At 35.4% G+C, this 25,538-nt stretch overlaps 4 protein-coding genes across 5 annotated transcripts; 2 read left to right on the forward strand and 2 right to left on the reverse strand.

Moving 5' to 3' along the window:
- The first annotated feature begins 412 nt into the window (after positions 1 to 412).
- Positions 413 to 7,486, forward strand: LOC145597867 (uncharacterized). Of its 2 annotated transcripts, XM_081654124.1 has the most exons (10): positions 413 to 481; positions 1,250 to 1,475; positions 1,586 to 2,462; positions 2,976 to 3,037; positions 3,161 to 3,219; positions 5,677 to 5,786; positions 6,471 to 6,543; positions 6,627 to 6,807; positions 6,967 to 7,085; positions 7,228 to 7,486. In XM_081654124.1, the coding sequence occupies exons 2-9, from the start codon at positions 1,274 to 1,276 to the stop codon at positions 7,050 to 7,052; spliced, it is 1,650 nt and encodes a 549-aa protein (XP_081510250.1). In that variant the 5' UTR covers positions 413 to 481; positions 1,250 to 1,273; the 3' UTR covers positions 7,053 to 7,085; positions 7,228 to 7,486. The 2 variants fall into 2 exon arrangements, with proteins under 2 accessions (XP_081510250.1, XP_081510251.1); XM_081654125.1 differs by lacking the exon at positions 413 to 481 and having other exon boundaries at positions 1,345 to 1,496.
- Positions 7,487 to 10,890: 3,404 nt separating this feature from the next.
- Positions 10,891 to 15,326, reverse strand: LOC145599170 (DEAD-box ATP-dependent RNA helicase 51-like). The gene is made up of 12 exons (XM_081655579.1): positions 15,129 to 15,326; positions 14,500 to 14,685; positions 14,234 to 14,419; positions 13,661 to 13,744; positions 12,891 to 12,932; positions 12,672 to 12,743; positions 12,278 to 12,577; positions 12,114 to 12,152; positions 11,900 to 12,004; positions 11,569 to 11,637; positions 11,370 to 11,495; positions 10,891 to 11,177 (listed from the first exon to the last, which is right to left on the reverse strand). The coding sequence occupies exons 1-12, from the start codon at positions 15,324 to 15,326 to the stop codon at positions 11,040 to 11,042; spliced, it is 1,545 nt and encodes a 514-aa protein (XP_081511705.1). The 3' UTR covers positions 10,891 to 11,039.
- Positions 15,327 to 20,210: 4,884 nt separating this feature from the next.
- LOC145599028 (pentatricopeptide repeat-containing protein At5g15300-like) lies at positions 20,211 to 22,550 on the forward strand. The gene has a single exon (XM_081655439.1). It carries the CDS (start codon positions 20,231 to 20,233, stop codon positions 22,193 to 22,195), a length of 1,965 nt encoding a protein of 654 aa, XP_081511565.1. The 5' UTR covers positions 20,211 to 20,230; the 3' UTR covers positions 22,196 to 22,550.
- A 501-nt stretch (positions 22,551 to 23,051) lies between these two features.
- Positions 23,052 to 24,596, reverse strand: LOC145598873 (expansin-like B1). Its single transcript, XM_081655271.1, has 5 exons — positions 24,382 to 24,596; positions 24,162 to 24,268; positions 23,887 to 24,068; positions 23,590 to 23,722; positions 23,052 to 23,416 (listed from the first exon to the last, which is right to left on the reverse strand). Exons 1-5 carry the CDS (start codon positions 24,524 to 24,526, stop codon positions 23,213 to 23,215), a joined length of 771 nt encoding a protein of 256 aa, XP_081511397.1. The 5' UTR covers positions 24,527 to 24,596; the 3' UTR covers positions 23,052 to 23,212.
- Between the last annotated feature and the right edge of the window lie 942 nt (positions 24,597 to 25,538).

A 25,538-nucleotide genomic window follows, 5' to 3' on the forward strand; every position in this document is an offset into this window, starting at 1 on the left:
AAAGTACTTCGTACTCTATATAATTTACCTCAGTTTGACATTTACTTTTAATTATGCCATGTTTCTTTAATAATTGATGTAAATCTCTGATTGCAATTTTTTTTTTTTTAACTTTTACATTTTTTTTTTGAAGCAAATTTTTTTTTAACTTCACATAGCTAAAATTATAAAAATGGGATGTTAATAGCAATATCAAATCAAATTTACGAATACTCCCATAAAAAAAAAACCGAATATCTTAAAAATTAAAAGAATTATCACCGTTGGTATTATTAGATCTGACGATCTGACGGTTGACAATTTATGCGTCTCATTAATCGAAATCCTACGTTATCAATTTTTTATTTTTTTTTCTTTTGTTTTCTCTTTAACTTTTACGCTCTATTCCCTCTTAACTCTCTCTCTCCTCCATTGCGCGTACTCTAAATCCTCCATTAAAGCGGCTTCTGAGCTTTCTCTCCTCCATTAAGCACCTTCTGAGGTTAGGTTTTTTTTTATTATTTTTATTTTTTTTTATTTAAGCAAATCATTGAATATCAATTTCCCAACCTAGGGTTTATCGTTCATTTAATTGTAAGTATAGTCAATTTAGGGTTCTTCTAAGCTGGATTATTGAACTTTTGGTTAAAATAACTGATGTTATGAAAGATTATCGATTTCTCATTCTAGGGTTTATCGTTTATAATTGCTCTTGCTACAATTTGTTATGTGCAATTTACGTTGATATTCCTAAGCAAGAAGAATTTAATGTGGATTTTTGGAGCTTAATTTGATGATAATTAAGCCAAATCTGGGTGCAAATGTGTTGCAGGCTGTTTCTTGTAAGCCTTAATTAGTTAATTGTAGGAAGGAACTATGAAAATGGACCTTTTCTCTGGTTCTCCCTGTACCTGAAGTCCTGAACTATGAAATTTTTAAGTGAACAATGGTGATGGCAACACCGGCTTCTTCGTCGTTGAAAGAATACTTGAGCTATGAAAGTAAAATACAATCCTTCTGTAGTTTTTGTTGGTATAGGAAACTGTTATCAAATGAACACTAGTAATTGCAGCACTGAATTCTTCGTCGTTGAAAGAATACCTGAACTATGAAAGTAAAATACAATCCTTATATAGGTTTTTTGTTGGTATTGGGAATTGTTGTTTAGTGAGCAGTGGCGATGGAAGCACCAGCTTCTTTTTTGTTGAAAGAATACCTGAAGAAGTTTGAAAGTAAGATACATTCCTTATGTTGTTTTTTGTTGGTTTAGGAAACTGTTAAGTGAACAGTGGTGATGGCAGCACCAGCTTCTTCATCGTTGAAAGAATACCTGAAGAAGTATGAAAGTAATGCAGCAGAGGAGGAGAAGAAAAAGAAGAAGAAAAAGAAGAAATCTAAACCAGTTGCAGTAGCTGCTGGTGTACTTGTTGTGGATGAAGATCCTGTATGGCAAAAGCCAGTTAACTTTGATGAAGAGGAAGAGAATGATTCACCTGGTAAAATTTCCATGTCATAATGTATGTTTTCATGGACTATGACTCAATTTTTTCAGTTTCTGCCAGATTGTGTTTTTCCTAATTTGTTCTTTTTGATTTTCGTTTTGTAGATGAGAAGCCACAAGTTGATGAAGACATTGAATTTAAAAGGATGAAGAGGTTGGAGGAGCTTAGGGCTAGGCGTTCTTATAATGAAATTTCTGAAGATGGTAGTGGCTGGGTTCCAGTTTCTGATGCTCCTAAGAGCTCAACTACTCATGATTTATCTTCAGATATATCTCCACCTCGTAATCGAAAAGCTAGGTTTGATACACCTTCTCCTGATCCTGGCATGGATGCTTCAGATTCAGGTAGAGAAGTTACTGATCTGTCACCACCACGAAAACGTCGCCAACGCAATGACAGTCCCTCGCCAGGACCTGATGATTTTGTTAGAGAAAGCTCTGATCTGTCACCACCTCGGCAACGTAAAAAAAATAATGATTTTCCATCATCTAAGCATGTATCAAAGTCCTTGGCTGCTGGTGAAGAAGTGGATTTATCACCACCACGGCAGCGTCGTAGACGTTATGATTCCCCCTCACCTGAGCGCAGGACCAAGGCTACAGATGCAAAACAGGACAGTGATATGTCCCCTCCGCGTCGGCAGGGACGAGTTCATGGCTCTCTTTCTCCCATGCCTCAGAAAATTTCTTCAGCTACTGGTGTAAGAGATTCTGGTTTGGATGATCTGTCTCCCCCTCGCCGTGAGCGCCCTGCTTCATCAAAACTAAATGATTCACGGGTTTCAGAGGATCTTTCACCTCCAAGGAAAATCCAGAAAGGGATTGATAAAAGGGGTCGCAGAGCAAATGGTGCTCAAGAGGAGTCTATTGAATCAGACCTGTCTCCTCCTAGAAAAAGCAAACAACAGCAGAAAACAGGCTTGATTACTGGCAAAGATGTCAGTACAGAGATTGAAAAAATTAAAAAAGATGAATGGACAAGGTATATTACATCAGTATATTTGTCTTCTTTAAAACTTGTTGTTTCATGTCACTTGAGTGTTAAATTCTTGCTAGGTACATGTGTACTCCCTCCGTTTTTTTCTTCATCACTTTGACAATTGCACTATTCACATACCATGGTTGACTTAATTTTTTCACCTCTAAAAAATGAATAAATGTTATTATATTAGATATCATTAGATTCGTCATAATGTCTATAATTTTGTTACAATTTTTACTAATACACAATTAAAGATATTTATGGTCAAAGTAGCGTCTCGGCAAATGTGCCGGTCAAACTGATGCATATAAAAAAAAAACAGAGGGAGTATAATTTTATTACTGTTGCTAAAACAATGTTTGCACTTCAGATGGGAACATCTTGCTTCAATCATAATCTCGATTTTTATTTTTGGGAGTGGGTTGTTTACTTTAGTGCTTGATATTCTCAGTTTTGGCTTATATCTCTCATATACCATTGACTTTATCTCATAATATATGTACATATTTTTAGATTCAATGAGATGGATCCTTCTGCAAGTGGACGGGGTGCTGAGCCAGTGTATCGTTACAAGGGTTAGTGATTGGTTCCTGCCTTTGTTGCTCTCAGTTGTTATAGCTTCTGACCTAGGTCATATTTTTATGACATTTATATCACTATATGTTTGTAACTTAATGGCACTGAACACTATATTGCAGGAGAACGCATATCAAAGGATGAATACTTGAAGCTTACCAAAAAAAAAGAGAAGCCCAAGGTAGCTAAAATATTCTATAATGGCTTCTTTATGAGTATAAATATTAGAGATGAGTAATTACTATTACTGTGTTTTTTCTTTTTTACCTATACTCATTGTGTTTACAAACTACATTTATTTTCCTATGTCAAGGTCTTCTGAAACTTTTTTTATTTCATTTTTATTTTTTATGCTTGATTTTCCTTTCTTTTAGCTGTCCTTGCTCCTCTTTCATAAAACTTTCTAAAATTTTATCTTTAGGTTCTCTTCTTGGATTTTCACTTTACACTGCCCTCGCTTTTTACTCACTATTTGTTTTCTTGTTTTTGTCCACTTTCATTTTATCACGTGTATTTCTTTGTTTCATTTTTTGCGGGCTGTTCCTTTTTGACGAACATGTCAGCCAACCCCAAATCATGTAGGACTCAGGCTTTGTTGTTGTAATGCTGTTGCTGGTTTTGTGTTATTTCCTAGGTCTACATAAAGCACTAGATTCCTTCCACAAAAAAAACTACGTAAAAGAACTCAAGCACTAGATTGTAATTTGTATATGCTATAGATTACGTGAGATGACAGATTAATCCTGTTTAACAAGAGTTATGTTCTGTCCTTTATTCATTGGTAGTTGCATGTGGTCATGTGGATGCCTAATATGGTTTTTGCTTCTGTATCATAGTTTTGTTCCTTGGGGGAGTGGGCCAAATCTATAGTCTAGCATTGGCAATTTCAGAATCCCATTTTCAGGCTACTGTTTTGAATAAATTGAATCTGAATGGTTTTACTAATAAATTTATAGTCTAGCCAGTGAGCAGATGTGCTTCACCTGTTAACACAATCTTCTCCTAATACATTTTTTGGAGGCAGGGGTTTGGTAGCTTAATATTAAATGTGCCTAAGGTCTCTTACCATTTATAGCTTGTACTTGCTCTTCTTATGACTGTTAAAGCAATCATATTCTAGCAACTTCTTTAGTTTCAGAAATGCATGGTCATTGGTCAATTACAGAAGGACCTTGATGTTAGAGATGCTTCAGTTCAAGTGAGAGGCTTGATAATGACGAGTCACTTATAAATTTATAATTAATTAAATTAGGGAAGAGCTGCCCAAGTGGAGCTCCTAAGCATAGGATTTTTCAGATTTTGGAGCTAACTTCTAATGCAATCCTTTTTTTTATTTTTTATTTTTTTCCCCGGGTGTTGTATGGAGTTAGATTAAAACAATCTAATCCCTGCACAAAGCTTAGATCTAAAAAGGAGAAAGCCTTTAACGTGGTTGTGATAAGGAATGTTTACTTCTTCGCATTTCATTAAAGCACAGTTGCAAGCTTATATACTTGAGCACCCTAATTAAGCAAGAGAAAGGAGCGTTGATTTGTGCGAATTGACTTAGAAACTTCCATTGAATCCCAAAATCTTATTTATGCATTATGCACTAGAGAACCTTTTCATGATCCATTTTAGGAGTCTCTTCTTGACTATAGGGAAAGCTTATATCACTTAAATTGCTATTTCAGCTTCTCAAATGCTTATTTATTATACTTTAGCATCCTAAGCAAGGGAAGGGAAATTTGATATTTGAGAATTGACTTGGAAACTTTACTGAATCCCAAAATCCTTCTCATGCACAAGAGAACCTTGTCATGGTTCATCTTAGGAGTCTCTAAATGGTAACTTTAGATTTCATCCATGGATTGTAGTCCTTAATTGTAACCTAAACATTAGACTGCAGTCAGTAAAGCACTTGAAAAGTTGAAAGTTTTTTCTTAGTTGTTATAGTAGTCATTTGATAATTATGCATGTCCTTTTTATCATATGTTACAAAGTACAAACTTATTATTGGTTCATTTTTTTTGGATGGGAAGTCTTCAAATGAGAGACGCATGCCTTGTAAAATGATAAGCCTGAAAGGCATTTTTTTTTTTGGTAATATGGGAATTAAAGGGGTCTGTGGTCTATCAATGATCACTGTACCCATCTTTCCCTTCGTCCTTGTAGTGTTAGAAAATATTTTGAGTTCTAGGAAATATATATTAATGTGAGTATTTTTATATTTGAGAAATCAAAATTTTTCCCACAAAAGAATACACTGAAAATGATTGGAACTCTGAAATTAACAAGAATGGGGCAAGCAAAATAATTTTTGGTCCACTCAGATATGCTCAATTCCCCTGTAGTAATTTATCTGCCTCTTTCACTGGATGAAGTGTTGCTCAAGAACCGGAATCTTGGATCTGTTACCGTGATGGCGAAACCCCTCTCTTTATAATTTGTATTTTTTAAATTTTTTATATTGTCATATTACTCTTTCTGAAATTCATTCCTTATTTTTGACATTAATATAATGATATTACTTGATTGTTGTGTTTCTGTCCTTCTTCTCACTATATCCCCCACAATAGCCAATGCATTTATTCTTTGATTCTGTCAGAAATTCAATACTAATATTGATGCATTTTTTTTCCGAATTTCTGTTGATTAGGAGGAGGAGAAGAAGCTGGAATGGGGCAAGGGCTTGGCTCAAAAACGTGAAGCTGAAGCTAGGCTTCTTGAGATGGAACTTGAGAAAGAAAAACCATTTGCACGGTCCAGGTAAAACTCAAGTGGATGCTGATTTTTTTTAGTGATAGCTGATAGGGATTACTTGCTTTGATTTTTTTTTTTTTTTTTTCATTGTTTCATGTATATGACTACACTAAATTTGAGGCTGTTAATTTGTTTATCACGGAGTAAAACCGCTACCTCAAGTAGCGGTTTTGAGCAAAGTGGTGGTTTTACTCATTTTCAGCGCAAAAATTACACTTTTATCCCCAGATAAACAAATTTTGTTTATCATGGAGATAAACTTGTATTTCCTCCTAAAATTTTGAGCTTTTCCCTTTTTTTTTTTTTTTTTTTTTGCTTGGGGACTGGGGAGGGTGGTGTTGGGGGAGGGGGGGTGTTGAGAATTTGTATTGTATATTTTGCAATTTTGTTTTCTGTTTGTGTGATCATATCACCTTTGTCTATTACTATTTAAATTGATGTTTTTAAAATATGACATACGAGAGGGATGAAAAGGCAGAATATAATGACTTTATATTATGGAAGTGACTAATTGAATGACAATGTCCCAAAATAATATGCAAGGACATTTGAAATTGGACAGAGGTGAATATTATCTTGCGAAAAAAGTGACTTGTTTTCTGTGCAATCCTATAAAAAATTTTGTGTATCGCATAAGGTATGTTCTATTATGCATACTTTTTAAAAATCTCATGATGCTTTTTTTGACAGAGATGATCCTGAACTCGATAGCCTGATGAAGGATAGACTTAGGTGGGGTGATCCAATGGCACATTTGGTCAAGGTTATGCTCTGTTAGATTGTTATATGAAATCTATTGCTCTTGCAATCTCATGAAAAATCACTGACTCTTTTGATAAATTGCAGAAAAAACAATCCGACTTGCTCCTTTCAGACTTGGGAGATAGTGAGAAGATGAAGGAGTCTGGTTTCATTATTCCCCAAGATATACCTAGTCACAGCTGGATCAAAAGGGGACTTGACTATGAACCTAACAGATACGGCATTAAACCTGGGAGACATTGGGATGGAGTTAATCGTAGTACTGGTAATTCTTGTTACTAAATCCTTGAAACTCTTTAGTTTCCTTAATTTATCAAGAAGAGTGAAGCTATTAATTGCTTTGCTACTTTATGTCACAGATCAATCTTTTACTAATTTGAAAGTTAAGTCATAATGTTCTCATCCTCTTTTCAATGCAATGTAGGATATGAAAAGCAATTGTTCAAAAGAACAAATGAAAAACGCGCTACTGAGAAAGAAGCCTATTTGTGGTCTGTATCAGACATGTAAAGATGCATTACCGATGTAGAGGACGCTGTATTGGTATGTGGAAGCAATGACCCTTAAGAATTACATTCTCTGAGTTTTTTTATTCTGGAAGCTTCTTGTTCGACTTCTATCTAGATACTTTATTGCCTTGTAAGTTGTAACTGAATTTTTTTTTTTCCTGGATGTGATTGTGTAGGTTCGGTACTTGCTTAGCATATCTGGAAAACAAAGGAAATTGGTATACTCACCTTGTTTTGCAATCTGATTCAGGACTTTTTGAAACTTATCTTTTCTCATAGTTAACTTCTAAGTTTGGATCCTTTGTTGGAGTTTGATTAGACGTCTTTCAGAACAAATATATACTAACCTAGTTTAGAAAGTTGTGATGTTGCTGATTTATTGTATTATTGTAACTGAAAATATTATTTCCGAATGAGAAAGTTTTTGATACGACATATGTTGCCATTCACAAGCGCTGTTGCATTGACAAACCATTAAGCATTAACACTTTATTGAATTCTTGGAAAATGATTTTACTCTGTAACAAAATTTATTATTCTCATAATTTATGATTAGGAAAATAAAGAACGCCAACAGAAATTCATCATACATTCATACATAAACAACAGAATCAGATTCAATGATGACTATTTAACAGTCTTACAATGGTAGTACAATACTACAATGTATTGTAAAGAGAAACTTGCAAATTTAAACACGGTATAAAATGTCACGTAACACACAGCATAAAAGTAATAAGATTAAGTTTGAGGAGGGGATGACATATATAGAGTATAACTATCCATTCCATGCAAATGAATATTCATAGTTGTTTGTTGTAGCTTTCTCTACGAGATGCTCCAGCGATCACGGCTCTGGTGAACCCCAGGCTTTGGTTTTGAAGCGAACATTTCTTTTTTTGGTGGTCGTGCTTGGGTGGTTTGAGAGAGGAGCATGAGCACCGCGAATAGCAGCACAAGGATAATTGTTGCAAAATGAGCAAATCTAGTCTTCTTCATCATATTTGATCTTTTCTTTGTGTGTTTGTGAGCGAGAAAATGAGATTATAGGTCAAGGGATTATTGAGTGATATTATCTCAGTGATGTTCTTTCAATTTGTATTGTACCCTTTATATAGAGGGTTTTATGTTTTTTGAAATTTATTTTAAATATTTAATCTGGCAGGTTATTTATTCTCTAATCCATATTAAGTGGTAGATAGATGATAAGGTTGAGAAAAATTATGTATTTTAATAAAGCGATAATCATGTTAGCTTAAGTAGAGAACATGCAATAACATTATGCAACATTCAAAAGGAATAAATTATGCATGTGCTCATCAAATGTCAACTTATGCAATGCGGCATACTATAAGATTATAAATTAGGCGCTCATTAAATGTCAACTTATTTTGCGTGTTTTTGCTTATTATTGTGGTCTTAAATACTACGTATCATTTCATAATTTAATCACACATCATGCAATTGGATGCACTAGATCGAACCCTTAAAGGTTAATGAACATTGTATGACTAGAGATAATCCTAACTCAAGGTTAGATTCCGGATACCGCTACAAGGTTTAATTTAGATCTGAGAAACCTCAACATAATTAACCTAGCTAAGCTAGTTGGCCAGTTACTCCGATCCCCTCTCAAGGTTGGTTTCATGAGAATTGAACCCTCAAATTTATACATGTTCATAGGGAGATAAAGCAAGCTAGAGTTTAGGCAATACAAAATTCATGTGTCAAGCTGTCAACATATACAAGTAATTGACTAATTGTTTTGGCTAACCTTAGTATAGACTTAACTTAAAATTCATGTGTCAAGCTGTCACCATAGTCAACAATGTTACAATATTAAAAACTCAACTTAAAAAAGTATGTTGCTGTCAAATCAAACCTTGGAATATAATGCGAATATGATAAAAATGACCATTATGAAAAAAAATGACCACTATTGAATTCCCTTATTATAAATTCACAAACTTTTAAATAAATCGGATGTACAATAAATATTGTACATCCGTTATAAAGTTACCCCTAAGATAAGCAAAAGTTATCCTAAAATAGATAAATGTTACCCTAACATAAATGAATGTTACAAAGTATTTATACTTTATTGATAAAAGTTACCCAAAAAATTGTAAAAGTGACCCTAAATTTGATAAAAAGTGACCCCCGATGTACAGTAAATTACTGTACACCGGATGTATACAAAAGTTATTCTTATAAATTTTCCAAATATAAACTTGTTATAATTTTCACTTATACATGGACACAGATATTCATGTTAAAAGATATTTATTGGAAACTGCGCAAATGCAAAGTAAGTCAAACTTTAAAAAACAAAGGAAGTATATTATTAAACCTAATTAATGGCATGTTCATATTTACTGAATTGAGCGGAACTGAATTGAGCTGAACTGATTAGAGCTGAACTGAACTGAACTGAAATGAATATTTTATGTGAGAGGGAAATTAAGAGCTGAGCTGAACTAAACTGAACTGATTGGAACTGAACTGAACTGAAATTAAGTAAATGTGAACAGGCCCTAAAATACCCAACTCTTCACAACCTTGGACAAATTCATATTCATCAAATTAAATAATCCAAGCTTAATTATACTTATCATCTTAGGTAGCTAGCTAGGCTTACTTCTTTCCTCACCCCATCGAAGTGATCGAGCTGTAAGTCAAGGTCAACTCACAATGTAAAACATGCGATCTAACGTCCAACTTAAGAGCCCTACAATTCCGGCAACGATTCCGGCGACAATGGTGATCCATAATAATATTTACAAAGTAGCTAGTATATTAAAATCCTTCAACGAAATCAATATTTCATGCACTTAGGTGAAGGTTTAAAAAAACCCCTCTATAAATAGAATACAAACTATAGTAAGGAAAGTCATCTTCGTAAGTATCATAACAAAAAAAAAAAAATTCAATATACATACTTATAAAAAATTACACACACATAAAGAGATCGATGATGAAGAAGACTAACATTTCAAATTTCGCGAAAACTATAATAATGTTAATAATTGGGCTTGTTTTGTTTTCTGAAACGAAAAGCAGCGAAGCGTTTGCACGGCCGTGCATGTACGCGGATCAGAAGCCATGCAGCAAAGGCGACAAAGGCAACCGCTGGAGCATCTCGTAGATCAATCTATCAATTCAAACATGATAATATATATGGAATGTATGGCACCTTTTATTTTGTGTTGGTCGTAATCAAGAGTCAAGTGTGGTTTTTTTAATTAACGTAGTCCATAATAACAATACGTAAGTACATGTACATACGTATGTATTCATTCTAAGCTATTTAATTCTAAGCATATATGTTGTGTTATTGGGTGTACTATTTCACTTGGTTTATTTATTTGTATTTCATTCTCATCTTAATGAAATTTTCGTGAGTGCTTAACATATTCCGTATTTTGTTCAATTGAATAAGGATCCCCTAGCTTTGTATGCCCTTTAAATTTGTGGCCAGACACATTAAAAATAACTAGTGCTAAATTGCTAATGTGTGAGATGAGAATTTTACCACACTCTCTCTACCTTTCCTTCTCCTTCACATTGCTAACTATTTTTCCTAAATTTCCTTGCAAAAACTAGAATAAAATCTGTTACGAAAATTTTCTAATACCTAACAAATTGCCTAGTAGCATCTCCACCTCGCTTCCCATAAGGATTGCTTTCATTGAATCTCCCTTCAACTTTATATGGGTATATGATGATATATTTTGGCGGGTGTGGGTATGGGGGAGGGGGTACCCGCACCCGCACCGCCCAATTGCCATCCTTATATGCAAATCAAAGCGAAAGAAAAACTTATTCATGTGATGTTATAATTAATGAATAGCCTTGCAGATTGTTGTTCTGCGAATATAACATACAATTATCATAAGCTTATTAATTAACTAGCAATAGCTTAGGTATCAAAACTATTTTTCCTAAATTTCCTTACAAAAACTAGAATAAAATCTGTTACGAAAGTTTTCTAATACCTAACAAATTGCCTAGTTTCATTGAATCTCCCTTCAACTTTACGGCTCTTCTTCCTAAACTTCGAAGCATTGCTGTGTAAGTTGAGATTTACCCTTGGTGGGCAAGACAAGCAGAATGAAGCAGCTACTGCCTGCAAAAGTGAACCAACATCTTAGCATGGAAAAATAGACAACAGCAATAGGATCTATAGAAAACGCATTATCTGACAAACTGTTTGCATTGTCTTTCATTCACATATTATATTACCATACAAAATGAAATAATGAATTGTTCTTTGACAGGATCAGCCCTATTCTTATAATACAAAAGAAAAAAATATTACCTGCAGATCAAGTTTGTGTACATCGAACACATCTTTTATGGAATGTGAGCTATATGATGATATATAGGTCCTGAATGCATCTTTAGCTGACTTGTTCAAGTAATAATTATTTGATACCAATTTCTCCTGCATAATCCCACTATGTAAGATGGTGCTTTCATAATTAGGAAAAAAAAACAGAAATAAGAAGATTTAGTACCAGAACCGACTGTACTTTTGCCAGCTTCTTTGTATCAAAATCATACTCTTTCACAGGAATCTTCTCACTCTGCATTATGATTTTGCAAATTGAGTTAGAAATAAGGGGAGAGATATACACGTAGAAACAAATTGATCCACTTAGCAAATAACATAACTGAGCTTTATTATGCAGTCAGCACTCAGTGTAACAAAAGATAAATCCAAATTATCTCACAAAGATTCATGAATACATTCATAAAGTTTTAAGTCCAAATTAAATACATATATCTAATCTGACTTCACTTTCATCATAGAAACTTCAAAGCGTAGCTTGTCAGCTATATTCGTACCTTCAAATAACTAAGGAGCTGCAGCTCTTCTGGAATAAGAAAAAGCAAAGCATTACCCTTTGCACCTTCCCCACGAGCTGTTCGTCCAACCCTATGAACATAATCCTAAAAGGGATAACATATCAGCTAACAAAATCTCCTAAAGCTCACTATACTCAGGGGAGGGGGGAGGGGGAGGGGGGGGGGGGGTGTTCAAGTTGGGAATGTGAAATACCGTTGAGGCATTTGGAGGATCATACTGCACAATCCAATCCTACAAAAAGCCAAGAAAATAACAGACCATTCAGATATAGGTGCTGTTGCTAAATTGCTGTACCAAAACCTGTATTCTGTTGAGGTTACAGTAATTAACGTAAGAACAGCATACACGACACTAACCACACCAGGAATATCAAGTCCACGAGCAGCAACATCAGTGCAAAAAAGTATGCCTTTTTCTGCTTTGCTGAAGTCGTCAAATGTAGTACTTCTCTTGTTCTGCTTTTGCTTCCCATAATAATCAAAGCAATCAATCTGAATATATCTGAAGAGTTCTGAATGGAATTTTACTGACTTGCAGGAAGAAAAGAAAACCATAACTTTCTTAGTCACATTCCTCTTCAGAAACGAATAAAGAAGGATAAGTCTCTTATCACTAGGAATAACACAATAGCCCTGCTGTAGTCCTTCATTGGTAACCTATGATAACCACCATTGATAAGTTATTCCATCATATAAGAACCAAGGATGACAGGTACAAATATGGAGCCATCAATTTAAAGATTTCACTTACCTTAGTCCTCCCTTCGTCAACATCAATGTAGATAGGACTAGACTTGAATGACAAGCGTGCAAGGTCCTCCACCTACATACCAAAATTATTATATCACTAACTCAGCACATATACACATAATAGCCAGTTCTACTCAGTATCCCATCTCCCTCTCTCCCCTAAACCTGCCCCCTTTCCTGAACAGAAATACGGCAGAAAATACAAGAAATTGACAGCTACCTTCTGAGTTTGGGTGGCTGAAAAAAGAGATGTTTGCCGTTCCTGTATGCCAGAAAATTATCAATCGAATAATTATTTCAGAAACTTCATGGCCTTGACAAAGACATAAAAGAGCATAAGATTTGGAATAACAAATACAATTCCAAGAACCACAAAGTAGAAATCTGGCATCAAAAGGCCCTAAACATCACAAAAGAAGATAATCCATCCAGAGCACGGTAAAATTCAAGCTCAATCATATCAACAGTTCATATCAGCTGTTCATACTAAATGAATACAATAACTTGCAAAACAAAAGAAATTTACTTTTGGATTACATACACTTCCAAATTATATAAGTAGCTACCTATGAGAGAGTAAAGTAAAATTATTAGTGTTAAAGTTAACATTTACAACACATATCAAAATGTTATTTTGTCACGTATTCTTAAACTCAATAATAGAGAGTATATTTGACGCTCATAATTAGCCCTTAGGCTGTGTATATCGTAACCATTTAATTTATCAAGGTAAACATTTGTTTATACAGCACCAGCTTTCCATCTTCCAAAATGCTACAAGAACCACAAACTATCATACTTTCCAAATTTCCTTAATATCAAAGAGGCAACAGACATAAAATGACATGAATATTATTTTTCTCCAGTCATGCAGCACAAGCACATTGTCACTATATCTGTAAAAAAAAGTTAATTGAGTACATATTACAGCCCTTTTTTCTGGACACAGAGTATCAACCACACATGAAATGTAAAAAGCATATTTCTGACCTTTGGCAAGATTTTTAGTATCTGCCTCATCTCTTCTTCAAAATTAGCTTCCAAAATCCTGTCAGCTTCATCAATCACCAAGCACTGCAAGCATAAATATATTAGAGATGCCATTATTCTAGTAAATACAAGCATTATATGTAAGGAAATACCCACAATATAACTCCTCTTGTACAATGGTTTTGATCATCCATTCAGCAAATATGAAAACCGAGAATTGAATATTAGGTTGAGTTAACATTCTTCATTATATTATATTCACTTAGGCTATGTTCAATTCAACTAATTATAACAAATATTTGCTTATTGATCAAATCAGACTATACTTGCTTATTTGTGTTTGCTTATTGCGAAACATTATAATAGGAAGTTACACATTAATTCGATTCCAAAGAAGTCACATTTGATAAAAAAAATTTCTTAAGTAATAGTGTACAAATATTGTCAGAAATTAGTCATATTAAGAAATCAAATCAGGATCAGATCATCAGATCTTAGAGCAAATAAAGTTGGAAATACTACACAAAAAAAGCCATGTTTCAAGCAAAGTTTGATATAAATGCTACAAATCACCTTTAAATTTTTGTATATGAAGCCCTTAGTATTTTGAAGATGGTCAAGAAGGCGTCCGGGAGTTGACACTAAAAGATTAACACCTTTGGCAAGTCGTTCTGCTTCTCTCCTTCGGGCTGCACCACCAATTACCAAGCCAAGGGTTTGCGAATGATGCTTCAGAAGTTGTTTAGCAACAGCGTGTGACTGCATCACAAAGACAAATAGTCCAGTGAAACTGCCCTTTAAAGCAGAACAAACAAAAGAAAGCAAGTTCCGAGTTAAACCTGAATAGCAAGCTCCCTGGTTGGACAAATAACAACAACACCAAGACCATTACGAGGAGTAAAACGTGTCTGATGCAGCAATTCCACAACTGGAATAAGAAAGGCAAGGGTTTTTCCAGAACCAGTCCTTGCAGCTCCAAGCACATCTTTGCCTTCCAAGAGAGGAGGTATAGCTCTGGCTTGAATCTGCAAACATAGTAAAGCAAATAGCATTAGCTAACCGAGAAATCCTAAATTCAAATTCCATCAATTGAAGTTGCATTTTGGGATTCTAAGGGTCTTGGTAGACCAATTTACAACTTGTCCTTAGTTTTAAAGCGCGCAAGACACAACAAGGCGCAAGGCTGGCCAAGCAGGTGCAATTTATTCATATAGAAAAGATATACCAAGTAAGTTTCCACGGTAGTTTTTAGAGGACCAACTCAACCAAAAGCTTATAACAGTATTGATCAATAGATGATAAAATTATACCGGGCTGTTAGCAATCACAAATCACCTCAATCACTATGTACTTGACTAAATCTACACCCTCCTATTCTCAAATTATGTTACAAATTAATTTATCATTAAGAACACAATCTCCAAATTTAAGTTTTCGGAAGTAAATCAAAACATAAATTACATACAACCTGTGTCATGTTGGAGAAGCCGATATCCTTAATAGCAGTTTTAGTAGGGTCGGAAAGTGGTAGAGCAAAGAAGGATTCATCACTCATTATTCCAATCTCACCACTCCTTTTCTTTTCAATTTTCCCGCCATTATTTTCTCTTTCGACTTCTTCTTCTGCTTCTGATTCGTTGGCATATGGCCGTTTCCGTCCTACCATTTTAGGGTTTAATCTGCAACACATTCACAACCAAAATTCACTCGAATTCAATCTTATCAAATTATATTACAAATAGATACTATGAATTGCAAAACTACACCAAAGTTATTAGTTATAGTATGATTGTAACCAAATTTGATTCAATTATCACACCAAACTCGAAAATTTTTAGAGAGATTATCAAATTAGGCTCATAAATTTTTTCTCTAGAAACATAATCTCTCGTTATGATCGTTCATAAACTTGGTAATTCCTAATAAATTCGAAACCTCAATTCACTACGATAAATCCTAGATTGTGATGTTTATATTAAATTTAATTCAATTATCAAATCAAGTTTGAAAATCACATAATTTTAGGAAATAAAAAAAAAAAGCAAGTTAAATTCAATCATCAAAATTTCTCGTTATGATCGTTCATAAACTTAATAAATCCTAATAAATTCAAAACCCAAATTTACTACACTGACTCAACGATAAACCCTAGATTTGTGGAATTGATATTCGATGATTAGAAAAAGAAACCACTTACAAATTACAATGGAAACAGAGAGACCGATAGAGGAGGACAAATATCTATGTACTGTTTTTTTTTTTTTTTTTTTAAAAAAAAATTTTTGGGTTCAACAAAACTTAGGGCAATAACAATAAGAGGTTTGTGGAGAGGTTTGTGGGAAGAATTTAAAACAAACCTCTTGTTGTTGGGTTGAGGTTTGTTGTGGAGACGGTTTGTATTTGCTTAGTTGGCAAAAATTGGAGCTTTTTGTTTTTTTTTGTTTTTTTTTTTTTTTTTTCTAAAGAAAAAAGTTGTAGGGATATATTTAATGAGTTGTATTGATAGTTGATCCCCTACATAAACTTGTAAATCGGTTTATCTATTGTTGATGTTGATGAAAGGTTTGTTAGGGAAGAGGTTTGTGTAATGATGACGTGTCATGTGAACAAACCTCTGGAGGTGTTTGGTTCAAGCATATTAGGTATAAGGTATGGGTTTGGAATGACCAAAACCCATACCTTGTGTTTGTTTCCAGAAATTTCATTTTTCAAACCCCCAAGGTATGGATTTTTGAAACCCAAGGGGGGAGGTGGGTATGGCTCATACCCATACCTTTAGCTTTAAAATTAAAAAGAAAACTATCATTCCTAGATAAAAACCGAACACATGAAATCAAGTATTAAGTTCCAACCCCATACCACCCAGGTTTCATTCCTCATTCCAAACCCATACCATTGTTTGAACCAAACGCCCCCTAAAGGTTTGTTATATTGTGGATGCCCTTATACGGTATATAGAGAAATCGAATTAGGTTTTTGTTTTTGGATTTTTTTTTTACAGCCCAATAAGCTGAACAAATATTAGGCCACTATTTTAAACCTATCCTTAATTAGAACCGCAGATCGATCCAACCCAAATTCATATCCATAGGTTTAACTAGTGTGGATAGTTAGAAAAAAGAAAATAGTAGAAGTGAAAGCTATAGTTTTTTTTTTTTTTTTTTTTTTTTTTTTTTTTTTTTTTTTTTGCATAAAGGAAGTTATTTGGAGGTTCTTGGGGAAAAAAAAGGTGCACAAAAATAGGATTGGACTTTTGGAGGAATTTGGTGAGAAGTTAGAAAACAACTCTTAAATTAATTATATATAAAAGACTACAGTGTGCTCGTGCTAATGCACGGGTTATAGTTAAAGATAGGATTAAAAATTACAAAGTATATAGATGCAGATAGTCTTTAATAAAACATAAAATAGTAACGACGACGACGACAACAACAACAACAACAATAAAAATAAATAAATAAAATAAAAGGGTTAGTAGTACTCCAATAATTTTATAGAGGTGATTATCAAATTATTAGTTGTTATAGAGTGATTTCCATGGATAATCTGAGAAGAGAACAAAATTCCATAAATACGCTATGTTTAATAAAATTCTCGATGTATCTAGAGCTATTAAAGCTGACTCGGCTCGAAATACCAACCTCAACCCAGTCATCAAGCGACTCGCTTGAACCTGAAAAAATGGTGACCTGAACCTTATATGATCCAAAACCAACTCTAGACCCTAGTGAATTGGAGAATTTGAGACCCGAACCGAACATGAACTGACCTTGAGATGACACGACCTGAAAATAACCCGTGAATTATTGACCTGCACTACTAGAAAACAGGTCATTTCCGACGGAACCTAACCTTTTAATAACCCACCTCGAATCTAAACCGACTTATTACAAAACCGACCTGAATATAAGGAATTGTTATTAACCAGATCCGAATTTTACAAGACCTGTTACTATCCCAACCCGAAACTCAACCCGATCCGAAATCAACACGGCTTGTTATTGATCCGATCGAACCAAATTCAACCGGAATTGTTCTTAACCCATTTCAAACTAAACCTGACCTATATATTGGCCTGATCTAATTTCAAATCACCTTTAATTCAATGTAGATCACCTTATCAATATTAATCAAAGTATAGTTATAAACATAAGTTGTATTTGTTTGTTTGTTTTTATTTTTTGAAAGAGGTGGTGATGAAGAAGAATCTGATTCTTCAGAAATTTTTAGGGAGCGAATCCCCCCTGATGTTGCAGAAGGGCCTGGGGGCGTTGAAGTAGACGAAGAGGTAGAATCACAAATCCAAAAATTTCTGGAAGAAAAGGAGATCATCATTTATGAGGAACAGGATGGGGGGGAATTGGAACAGCTAGCTGAATTTACACTCTTTGGTGTAAAAGGGTACTACACCTTTGCTAAAAAGGTTAGATCATGTTACCCTAATAGAGTTGAGGGGAGCATAGCCCATGTATTGTGGCCTTGGTGGCCAGAATACCAAGACGTATCTTATAGAGGAGGTGCTGGGAGATTGGACCCTCTAAGGCTTTGGTGGGATGAGTTTGCAGAAAGATTAGATCATGTAATTGTTCATAAGAGACAGGAAAACATACCTGTTGTATTTCTACGTAAATGTGGAAATCAACCTGTGTTGTTAGACATTCCGAAGAGTAGTATAACATCTAAAAAAAGGCTGGATCAGATAATTCATTTCTATAGTGCCTCTTATGGAAGAAAAGAGCCATATGATGGCGGAGAATCTCCTTTAGACCCATGGTTTGGCTATATTATTTCATATAAAAATCTGAATTTTCAAACTTTGGATTGGGAAGAAGAGTTCTTTGAACCTTGGGAACTACAAACACAAGGAGAACAATTTGGAGAAGAAGATAGAGGGGGAGAGGTTGAAGATGGTGGTGTTGTGGAGGAGCATGTGATTGAGGAAGAAATACATGAGGAAGATAGGGTTGAATGGAATGAATTCCTTGTAAGTCTTAAGTACATTAATGTTATGCCTTTGGACAATCCGGAGCAGGATCAAGCTTTCAAATCCTCAATAAAGCGAAGACGCATTTAAGTGAAGAAGAAGCCTTGCCATAACACTTCTGTGCAGCTGATTGCAGGGAATAATGATTGCAGGATAGCTACTCTGGTTCTGAAGAAAGCATGACGCAAGGAGAACACTAATTGGACCTGGGTGCTTAACAACTTTTGAATACAACTTTTGTAGACATGGAAAAATCAGCAATACTCAAGTCAGTATAGGTTTGGATCAAAATACGTCATAGACATGCATCTCATTTACCTCTGATATTCAGTGTAAGAAATATTCAGCTGATTGTTAGTTATGTGAGTCTCTAAATACATTTTCTAACAATTTGTATTATTTCTTTGTTACTTAGCTTATGTCGATTATCAAATATTCAGAAAGGGTCCTTACATCAATCTATAGGCTATAGTTACAGCTTACAGCTTGTGTCTAACTCAAAAGGCCATACTCCGTATAATACATGTATAGCACCCTTGCCTTTCACCAGGCTGAAGTGCAGAGTTTCCCATTACAGTGCTTGGTGATTGTCGTAATCCAAGGTATATTCTAAATTACGAATCAAGAATAAAGAAGTCCTAGAAATAATTTCACTCATCATGTCTTGCACGCTACATGTGATATCAAATTGAGACTGCATTTCACAATCGTCTGAAGACTTAGCTTACAGCTGAACAGAATCAGAATTGTTTTTTGTGCTACGATGAAGCTATGAATCAATGAACTTGTGACTGTTAGATACTTGATATGCAAGAAATCCCTTAAATTAAGTAGATAAAGATCCAGCATTTGGTTCTCTTTATTATTAAAATTTAATCAGTCTTTAGCTCATTCATGCCAAATATCAATGAAACTATTAGAGTTAGCAAACAAAACAACATTAGTCATTCGACCATTAGAACAAGGGAGCAAAATCAGTCCATTCTCTGGGGGTACTAAGAGTGCTGTAGTGAGGTCTAGGGGGTCGTGGAAGTGTCCTGCTGCTGGTGTGCTGCGAGTTAACACTGATGCTGCTGTTGTGGAGGGTTGGGGGGTGAGTTTACAAAGGGGCTGTGATCAGGGACTCAGAAGGCAAAATTATGGCTGTTATGGTGCAGCGAGTTAGTGCAAAGCATGATGTGACTATGGCAGAGGCAATGGCAGCTAGAATGGGTGTGTCTTTGGCAAGGGAGCTGTGTCTGCAGAAGGTTGAGCTGGAATGTGATTCATCCATCGTGGTAAATGCCATCAATACCAACAGCAAGGGGCGAGCTCCAATTGATTTGATTTATGATGATATCGATTTCTTATATGTAGGAATTTCTCTTATTTTTCTTGTCTCATGTTAAAAGAGGGGGAAATTGCTTTGCTCACTCGGCTGCTAGGATTAGCCCAGCTAATGGTGTAAAACAGACCTTTGTAAACTCTATTCCGCAAGGCTTAATTGCCTTGGTGGAACTTGATCTTGTTGATTAATGCTAATCCTGCTCTATGAGCTCTTTCAATAAAGGGAGCAAAATCAGTCACATTCCCGCCAAACCTAAAAAATGACCGTTAAGAAAAACCTCTTCAAACCCATAACTTCCTTCACCTTCCTTTCTCCCCAAAAACGCCTCAAATTTCATCAATCTCCCCCCAAACTCTCATCCCCAAAACTCTGGTCCAATCTCAAATTCGGATCTTCCCCAGAAATCAATTTTGATGACAGAGAAAAACACCCATTAAATCTAAACCACCCAATTCTCCAGAAAGTAGATTCATGTTCTAATCTTGCTCAATTTCATCAAACTCAAGCTCAGCTTATTATCTTAAGCCTCCTTAATCACCCTCTGGCCGCAAGCCGGGCTGTGAAGAAGCTCTGTTCTCTTCCTCATGGGTTATACCAAGCTGTTACGCTTTTGGAGAAGATTGATGAAGTTGATGCTTTTATGTGTAATACCATTATTAGAGGTTTTTTGAATCAGGGTTACCCAGAAAGTGGTCTTGCATTTTATTATGATTATGTGATTGGTGGGTGTGTTTTGCATAATCACTATACTTTTCCAATGATTATTAGGGTTTGTGTTGAGGTTGGGGATGGTGTAGAAGGAGAAAAGGCGCATTGCCGGGTTTTGAAATCTGGGTTTGGGTTGGATTTGTTTGTTAGGAATTCGTTGATTAGAATGTACTCGGTTTTTGGGAGGATGTGGGATGCAGATAAGGTGTTTGTTGAAAGTTCTGAGTGTGATATTGTGACTTGGAATACAATGATTGATGGGTATGTGAAGAATGGGCAGGTGGGTCTTGCCCGCAATCTGTTTGATGAAATGCCTGAGAGAGATGTCTTTACTTGGAATTCAATGCTTGCTGGGTATGTTGGGGTGGGGGATATGGAGGCGGCAGTAGAGCTTTTTGGGGCAATGCCTCAAAGAGATGTTGTTTCTTGGAACTGTTTGATTGATGGGTGTGCTAGAACGGGGGATATCTCGGCTGCTCGTGAATGTTTCAAACGTATGCCTGACCGTAATGTGGTCACCTGGAATTCCATGTTGGCCCTTTGTGTGAGGTGCAAGGAGTATGATGAGTGTGTGACATTGTTTGATAGAATGATACAAGGAGATGCTCAGCCTAATGAGGCTACTCTTGTAAGTGTGCTAACAGCATGTGGCTATTTATGTAAGTTGGATTTGGGTAAGTGGGTCCATCATTATGTAGAAAGTAATAGGAGGATTAAACCTGATATTTTGCTTTCTACAGCTCTGTTGACTATGTATGCTAAGTGTGGGGATATGGACATGGCTAAATTTGTCTTTGATGGTATGCCAAAGAAGAGTGTTGTGTCATGGAACTCGATGATTATGGGCTATGGCTCGCATGGTCTTGTTGACAAAGCCCTTGAAACGTTTCAAGAGCTGGAGAATAGTGGGCAAATGCCTAATGATGCCACTTTCGTATGTGTTTTAGCAGCCTGTGCCCATTCAGGCAAGGTCTTGGAGGGTTGGTGGTATTTTGATATCATGAATAGAGTTTACAAGATTGAGCCGAAGGTTGAGCACTATGGTTGCATGGTTGATCTTCTTGGGAGGGCTGGTCTGGTCAAAGAGACAGAAGAGCTCGTGAAGGATATGAATATCAAGGGAGGACCTGCTTTATGGGGAGCCCTACTCTCATCTTGTCATACGTATTCAAATACACAGCTTGGGGAGTTTGTTGGAAAGTGGCTAGTTGAGCAAGAACCTGAAGACATTGGGGCTTATCTGTTATTATCTAACATATATGCTGCCCAAGGGCGATGGGACGATGTCGATACAGTGAGGAGACTTATAAAGGAGAAAGGTTTGCACAAAGAAGCAGGGTACAGCAAGACCTGTTTTGGATTGGGTGAACCAGATTACTATCAAAAAGACGCTTCCTTTCATAAAAGAACTATGATTCATTCAATGTTGAGACAAATGAGTTCTCAAGTGAAGCTGTCTGGAATTAGCACTGCAGACTGGTGTAATACAGACTCTAATGCTGAAACCAAAGAGTGAAGGGACCGTGATGGTGTTAAGGCAATGGCAAGAAGTCCCTGGAACAGGTACTTTTGTGGCAAAGCAGTCCTAAATAAAGTTGGTAGAAGACATGTTATATTCGTTCTTTGTGCAAACCTTTCTCCTGATAATGTTGGCTCACATAGACAATAGGCTTGAGATTGCATGTGATTCAGATATCAGATTATTATAGACTTGTTTCTTCAAAAATATTATGCTGTAATAATCATGATGCAATTCACCCCCAACCTATGTAAAATATGTATTAGTGGAAGTATTGTTACCTATATTGAAACAATATATCATAGTTTTCAAAACTGTTTAACCCTCTAGATTTTGCTATCCTTAACTTAAAATTCTGGATGTAGTTTTGAAATGATATTATATTAATCTTAGTATAAAGCCATTCTTTGTTTCAAATTTATTTGCATCCATATATTTTGCTATAGTGCTATGTGTTCTGCCTCACTAATCTGTATCTATTTACTAAATTATGTTATATGGCATTAGCAAAGTTCTTTTGCTTGTGTGATTCACATGCTGACTAGATTTCGTTTGGTTCACCTGAAGTTACTTCATCTTATTTGATCTGATCTTTTTTCTAATCTGATTTATTCTAGATCTATGGAATCCAAATTTAATTTTCAGAGTTGGTATTCTGATTTATCACGAATATTGGAGTGATGTTTGTTTTTATTTTGGCAACAGTGATGGTTTTGATGTATTATAAGTTGGCAGGTTTTTATAACAATCCAAAACTGCTTGTAACATATTAAAATTGGTGCTTGAGTGTTGATCTCTGCTTTGTAATACGTTAAGCTAATGAGGGGGCTTAGCGTGATTATTAGAAATAGTATCTTGAAACTCAGATTTTATTAGTCATTGAATTTAATGATGGATTGAAGTTTATAGCCTAAGCTTCAGTCTATTGAAAGATAATTACAGCATTGAATAATAAATAGTATATATAGAGCCTATTTTCTTTGCAAATCTGATTAATGCAGGTGACTTTTCCTTTTAGTTCACTTGTACTCCAGAATCATATATGGCTCCTGATTTCCAATCTTGAGGTATGTTATTGACAGGAACAACCCAAGTATCATCTGCGTAATCACCATCACTGAACAACATTCTTATGGACAACGGTCCACTTGGTGGAGAAGTACTTGTCCACACAGCTCCATGGTCTCGTTGCAGTAACTTGCAGGTAAAATTTTGTGTCTGCACATATCAAATTGCATGTAAATACCTGATTCCTCAGCTTTTTTTTTTTTTTTCTGTATTTTGTAGTCCTAAATATGGTGTAATAAAATCACTAGATAATTGATTAGAAGATAGACAAAGTAAAAATAAGATATAGGTGAAGTTTTTTCAGTGGATAATAGAATTTAGACCTCGCACAGTTGCACAGCAGTGATGTCCTTTTCTCCTTGTTGGTAATAGATAGCAAAAGCTAGATAGCTAGGGTAGTTGCTGCTCTCATCAATCTTGAATGTTATGTTTTTACCTGGGTAGCTGCATGAAATCCTGTTTTGAAGAGAAAGGTTTTGTTTAGTCATTTAAAGTTCTAATATAGCAATCCTCAAATTTAAGTAGACAGGGAATTGCAACTAGGAAGGTGAAACTCCGGTATCCAGATATGAAATGTTTATAAAGAACAGTTATAAATGAAAAACTTTTTGATAAAATACCGTTGATACTCTATGTCCACTACACCAAGGGATCTCAAAGATGCAGCTGCATCTGTTGTTTGAGCCATCTTGCTAAAAGCATGCTCACTGAGAATAAAATCGGTATGGTCACCAGAGCCTTGATCTGTTATGACCACGGTAACCCCATTGTCTGAGCAATAGTCACTGTTGGTGCATTTTACCTATAGAAACAAATTGCATGAATAAACAGTTGGTTAAAATCAGATTGTGGAAGGTTTCCTTGTGTCATCTGGTATAGTAATTTAGTTACCTACCTGATAGCAAGCACCACAACCTACTCCATCACGGTAGAGTTCTGATGCAGTTGATACATCTCCTCCATTGACTGTTGCTCCAAATGCCCCGAACCCACAAGCTCCATCTGCATGGCAGTTCAAATATATAGTCAATTCATTTGTCATATCTAAACTGATGGAATGTGATTATAAAATTAAAACGTATATTTGACAGCATAACATTCTTGCATATACTCACGATCTGTTCCATGTTCGTCAGAGTTTGGATAATATGATGCACGTGAGTGAACAAAACAGTCACTACAGTTTTTAGCTTTAGTTACACTTATCAGGAGAACCAAGCAAATTGAAAAGTGAAGCAAATTTTGCAATGAGAAAGCCATCTTGAGACAGTTACAGAGACAATAATGAGAGTAAGATTAAGAGAAGACGTGTTAGTTGGTGAATGAGGATTCTGTGATAAGCGCGACAGTATTTATAGACTACCAAAGCAAACAAGGCTTCCCTTTAGAGGTTGGTAAGATCGTAAAAACTTTTGACAGTCAATATTAATAGTAAATTATCAACCTGAATATACATTTTTAATTGTTGTAACTAATTAAATGCTTTTGACCCAACATCCTTCTTAGACTTCAGACTTTCCTTGAAACAGATGACGTTAACAAAACAATTCTTGATTCCTTAGCCTCCTTCCTTTCACATGTTAAAAGTTTTCCTGGCAAGCTTATCTTATGCCTTGAATGGCTGTCTATTTCGATGTGCAATGCATCGTGCAATGCTTTCATCAGTATAGTGGTATGATTTGATCTTTACATTAGACTTAGAATCTGACCATCATATATTGTTAGAATTAGGAATATTGAGTCTTATTGGCTTTGAAGTCTGAAGTATACATTATTTCGAATTTCAATTCTGATGCAATGTAAGGTATGTATCAGTTAGGCACTCCTGCACTAGTGCTTCAACTGGTCCCTGAAGCCCAGGGACCTGCTTTTTCTTCCATGAGGAAATTGCTCTGAAATTGAATGAAAACTCTTTCTATCCTTTTTATATTTCACATGAGTTGAACATTCAAGCTCTCCTTTATCTAAATTGCGTCAAAGATGAGAGCCGCCAATAGATAAATTTTCGAGCCCTCTTCATGCATACCTTTATTAATTAGTTGTTAATTAACCTAGAGAAGTGATAGGATCTTTTCATACCACTAAAATTCTAGATGTAACAACATGATGTATGTAAAGTATGGGAATGAAGAATAAACAAATGGTTACCGTTGCATAGAAATGATTAACAAAAACGCTATTTTAAGAGAATGCAACAACTCAATTTGATGTCAACATCTTCAGTGATAATGGGGAATAGTGGCCTGGACCAATGTGGCTAGTATATCCATTA

This window comes from Chenopodium album, chromosome 20 (genome assembly GCF_948465745.1).
Source record: "Chenopodium album chromosome 20, dcCheAlbu1.1, whole genome shotgun sequence".
Lineage (NCBI taxonomy): Eukaryota > Viridiplantae > Streptophyta > Magnoliopsida > Caryophyllales > Amaranthaceae > Chenopodium > Chenopodium album.